General features: G+C 33.0%; 1 protein-coding gene across 3 annotated transcripts in view; it reads right to left on the bottom strand.

The window, feature by feature from the left end:
- Positions 1–948: 948 nt before the first annotated feature.
- Positions 949–5,517, bottom strand: part of LOC117117315 (F-box only protein 47-like) — an 8,576-nt gene continuing 4,007 nt past the window's right edge. For all 3 annotated transcript variants that reach the window (XM_033261588.1, XM_033261587.1, XM_033261589.1), the window contains exons 6-10: positions 4,787–4,987; positions 4,016–4,174; positions 3,560–3,702; positions 3,000–3,150; positions 949–2,149 (exon numbers count right to left, since the gene is read on the bottom strand). In XM_033261588.1, the coding sequence (XP_033117479.1) occupies positions 2,049–2,149; positions 3,000–3,150; positions 3,560–3,702; positions 4,016–4,174; positions 4,787–4,987 (755 nt within the window). In that variant the 3' untranslated portion in view covers positions 949–2,048. The remainder of the gene's footprint in view (positions 2,150–2,999; positions 3,151–3,559; positions 3,703–4,015; positions 4,175–4,786; positions 4,988–5,517) is intronic.

Raw genomic sequence — 5,517 nt, 5'->3', positions numbered from 1 at the left:
GCAACAGCCCTCAATGTCTGCAAATCAACAAAAACTGAATTGTTTTGGCATCTGTCTCATTAGAAGGAAATAAAGGTTATAGGAACGGATTCTATTTAGTACAGTACAGTTATTATGAAAACAAACAATATAAAAAAAACAAGTAAATTAGAACTCTTTCTAAATTGCACTTTATTTTTAAACAACACAACATTATCAATACATGTTTAAAAATCTAATAACTATTCACTAGTGTAGAAATTGACTAACACTTGCATATTCTTTTATATGTTATAGAATTTAAGATGATGTTTGGTAAGTAGAAAGAGTTCTTATAAGAATACCACCAGTGCTAAATAGGCAAGATGCCAAATTTACATTACACCTCGAAAACAGACACAGTCTCACCCATGAGCAAATCCTAGATTAGCCAGACAATTGACACACAAGAGCTGTATTGTTCAAAGTATGCTTAGTATTATTCTTAGAACTATCCTTATTAGAACTATGGTCATAGTTTTGGAGAGGTTATTTTACAAGCAACAATAATATAAAAGTTTCTTTTTTTTTCTAGAATAAAAACATGCAATGGAGTTAGTGCAACTTAATTCTCCTTATATTTATGGGAAAGCCATATATGAACATCTGTCCAAACCATCAAAGTTTTATGAGACAAATATCTATGATTTGCCGACATATAGAGTACTACAGTGTTACGTCACGATACCGTGTGATACTACTCAGTTGCTATCGTTGCAAAAAGCATTCAACCAGGCGTCATCTTCTCCATTAACAAACCATTGATCCTAAATTCTAACGTAATTATTAAGATGTTGTATCTTACTTTTTCTTTGTAAATTTTAATTGATGATTAAATGTGTGTTTGATAACTAATATAATGCAAACTTTTATGTTTTTAGTACACTTTGATGGTAAAATATTAGATTTCAAAATGCCTATTCCAGAAAGCCTATGAAGTCATTCAGGCATAATTAACGGTGACCAACGTCTGTTGACAACAGAGAGCGCCCCCTGGCATCGTGACAACACGACTGTGGTACTCTATGGGCACGATGATGTCATATCATACCCATACACAGGCAAATCATAAGTACTTGATAGTGTGAGCATGTCTTTAGGAACCATGCTTGTTTACTCTTGTCACAGACAATATATATTCTGTGGCAACAACTTATAGATCCTAGCTAATCAAACTAATGACAGGGTTTGAAGAAATTATTTATGAATGATATATTAGTAATATTGCTTATTATTATGAATAGACACAATTTATTATTTATAATGCACTATGGTTAACAATATAACACCATTCTGATCAAAATACTATTTTATTAGAAATTCTAACAACTTTGTTTTATTAAATAAACATTTAAACTACACTGCACATTGACAAATCAATCTATTTCTTAATAATGAAAAATAAACTTGCCTCATAGCTTCTACAATACAAGAATCAGAATACAAATTATAAAAAATGTATAAAATAGTGCATAATTAATTCAACTTATAACAAGGGATGATTATTAGTACAGTATAAAGTGTAGAACCTTTTACAGCATAATTTATATATTTTGCATTTCTTTGTTTCCAGTTACAGTAAAATGAAAGAAATATCAACTGAGTCAATGTAAACTATAGAGGGCTAACTTCACAACTGAGTTATTCTGATTAATAGAATAATTTACACAAACGACATACAATTTTTGGTTTAAATATATATTATATATTTGAATTTTTCTATATTGCACAAGGAAGATTGCCATAAATAAACACAAACATTAAGTAAATATAAATAATAATCTTCAATATCTCAAGTTAACATATTTACTGTACTGTTTACTGTATCTTTTGGGTTTCATTCATTTATCAAATGTATTATAACACATAAATTTCAGTGTTGTATTTAAAGTTTCAAAGTAAAATAAGTGATACAAACAATAATTTAATTACTTCTTCTAAGTTTCTCTTCTTTAAATGTAACATAACAATACTGAATGATAAGATTTGAAGATTTCTGTGCTAATATACATAATGTACTCATACAATGTTTAGTATACCTTGTTGCCTTGAGCTCTGACAGAGATTAGCATGAATTCTTTCAGCATTTCAGCTTGGGCCTTCAGCATTGCTTGTACTTCAGCATCAGAGCCTATATTAGGGCAAAGAAAAGTCAAAGTGGACATTTTCCACTTAACATAACTGGGAAAAACATGCTATTTAAAGATACATTATATTGTCTTTGACAAACATATAAAATAAAATTCCAATGCGACAATTCGGTTTTCATTGAATTACAGACCCTTACTTAAAAAATCCTTTAATTAATGTTGGTAAAATTAAGTATATGTAAAGAAAATATTATTTAAGTATCTGTTAACTGGTGAAAAAATAAATTCTTTATCTAATTATAAACTGAGAGCTTACATAGTTTCTTTTTGGGTTAACATACAGAATACTTTCAAATATGTGAGGTGTGAAAAAATAAGCATGCAAAGGCAATGTCAAGAAATGTGTAAGAGTCATGTTTACCAATTTTGCAAAAGTGAATATCAGATGAGTTATTAAAACTTGAAAGAGTTTTTGAATCACATAAAACTTATGATCTATCTGAATATATAAAACTTATGCTTAGAACTAAGCAACTTATTTAGTGACAACACCTTATAGTTGCTTATTTACCAAGGTAATACGCGATTCACATTTATTGCTCGCTTCATGATTCAGGATTTGAAATGTGGCCACCTTATCCCTTTGAACTCCCCTAAACACATAGGAAACTACACTGGAAACAATCTTAAAGCCCTGTCCAGACTATCAAAATTTATTTGACAAAATCATATAAAAAATATTGTTATGATGACATCACATCATGACCATATATGGGCACATCATGGCTACATATGGGCATACAACAGTTTTTTGTCAAAGAAAATTTAATAGTCGGAACAGAGCTTAATGTACAGTGGGAATTGGATTTACAGACAGGATGGCTGACTCACCTTTTGTATGCAGTGTCATCAGACTGTCCGAGAAGGTGTGCATGATGGACGTGAAGAATGATCCAACTTCCCTTGTACTTCCTAAATTGGCTGCAAGCTCAAAGACCAGTTTCACAACCCAGTGAATAGATAGTTCTTCATGCCAGAACACCTAAAATCAATACATAAATTAGTCACCAAGACTTTTGAGTATACAGTAATATCAAAACAAATCTGGGGGGGGGGGGGTGGTTTTTCCACACAATAATCTATCACTGCTTGATCATGTTTGATATTGATCATCCAAGAGCCTATCGGTTTTATGTCACTGTATCTATGTTAATGGAAAATGTCGTATCTAGAGAGGCGTGGGGGCACACCCTAAAAAATTGCGCCTCCCCCCGCCCACATTGAAAATGTTTGAAGCAAAAACAATGACTCAAGGACATAAAAATCCAAATATATCACTGCGAGCTAGCGTCCCCCTCACTTAATCATCGAATACCCCACCTCACTTTTACACCTCCCATTACAAAACTACTAGATACACCACTGTTAATGAAATGTATAGAGCCACTCACCACTGCAAATGCTGTTATGATGCTACCTAGTTCATTCATTCTACCATTGACAGCTTTGCTACCCAGCACCTTGTAGCTTATTGTCTCACCACACAACATCAATAGATGAGCAGTACTCTCCACAGACCATTCACTTGGACAGCCTATCGAAAATAAAGAAATTACTGAACAAAAACAAAAATGCAGATGATGAATTAAATAATAATAAATATAGCACCATTTCTGATATAAATTATGATCAAAGGCAGCTTGATAAATATAGAGATTGTTTTTAAGTTGGAAAATACTGAAAAAGTTCAGCAATGTAGGGTGGCTGATGTAGTGTATTCTTTTTAAAAATAAAAAGGATAAGTTTACATGTTAGTGTTAGGTCAAAGCAGCCAATGTGATGCTATACACATTTTATTAACCGATTTAATTTTATACAATTAATACAAATCCCTTATACAAGCTTACATGTCAACTCTTGTAGGATACTAACGACATCATCATCTGTGCTGGTGCCATGCTTGAATAATGACTTGATGGCTAAAGCTAAGTCTACAAGATCGCTTGTTTTTCCATAAGAATGGTTCCCTAGCGTTTCTTCGCTCATTGCATTCCAATTAATGCCTTCTGTTATCAAATGAAAACAACTTAATTAAATAAATAATACATGAAGTATTAAGAAGAAATAAGAAGTTATAAGGTAATAAAGAAATTAAAATACTAATTAATAATATATAATTATGCTGGTAGAATCAAGTCTTCCTGGATAAGGACTTAAAATGGAGGTCCAGTGTATACATCTGGCTCGTGTGCACTTTAAAGAACCCATTGCATCTTTCGGAAGAGTAGGGGTTACCTTGATGTTATGGTTCATTTCAGACCCTGTCGTTGTGGAATGATGTGAACATGTATTTACCATGAAGTGCATATTTACGGCTGCTAGGTAATCACAGACCACGCCCATACGTAATTCAGCACAATGACGCTGCAAGTTATGGGTTATTCTCCTACCTTTACCTTTACCCTTTATTGAAGAGTCAAGAGTAGTCAAGTAAGAAGTTCAAGTTTGAAAGATGGATTTTAAATGGCTGTCAAGTTATGCAATGAATCTGATCTAAACAGCTATCCAGCAGAAGGAAAATACCATTTCATAGCCAATTGGCAGAATACAGATGATGATGAGAAACTTTTTATCAACAAGAATCCATACAGTACATATTATTGTTGAAATCGTTATACCTGTTGTGGGAGACAATGGTCCAAATAAGATGAAGAGCAACCTCGCTTGGTAGACAATTGGAAGAGTTCTGAGAATGAAACTCAGCCATACACCAAATTCAGAACAGTTTTCACATCTATCCAGGAAGACACATCGGTAGAAACATCGGACTAACAGTTCCTGCTCTTGCAGTGATCCAGGTTCATTAGACAACACCGGCACTGAATAAAGAAGAGTGGTATACAATTCCAAAATATACTACGGTATTTAATACATTAATAATTCAAAAAGTAAGAATAACAATATCATGGATGGTCTTGGCTTGGTTTGCAGTAACAAGCCCGTAGCCAGGATTTTGGTAGGGGGGCTTCTTTTTTATACTGAAAGGGCACTTGCGAGTACCATTGGCTGGGGCCAGGGGGGCTGCCAAGGGCCCCTGGGGGTCCAGGGCCAAAACCCCGGTGGGGGTCCAACATTCTAAGCATTTACAGGTGTTATTTAATTGATTTGAGAGGCCATACATTAAAAAAATGTATATATAAAAGAGGTAATTTTTTGAGTTGGGAAAAGATAAAAAACAAAAAAAAAAAACTACTACTTTAGTACTACAGTATTAGTAATTTAACAACACTTAATGATACAAACTCCAAAGAATCCAGTATGATTTATTCTATATTTTTTATTTATATAGCACTTTGGAAGTTGTATCATACCTGTCTCTTATACACATCTAGATGTGTATAAGAGACAG

The sequence above is a fragment of the Anneissia japonica genome, unplaced genomic scaffold (assembly GCF_011630105.1).
Source record: "Anneissia japonica isolate Jap-2015-1 unplaced genomic scaffold, ASM1163010v1 scaffold287749_len374965_cov195, whole genome shotgun sequence".
NCBI lineage: Eukaryota > Metazoa > Echinodermata > Crinoidea > Comatulida > Comatulidae > Anneissia > Anneissia japonica.
Note: the sequence above shows the minus strand (reverse complement) of the source record. Positions and strands in the feature narration are given on the sequence as shown.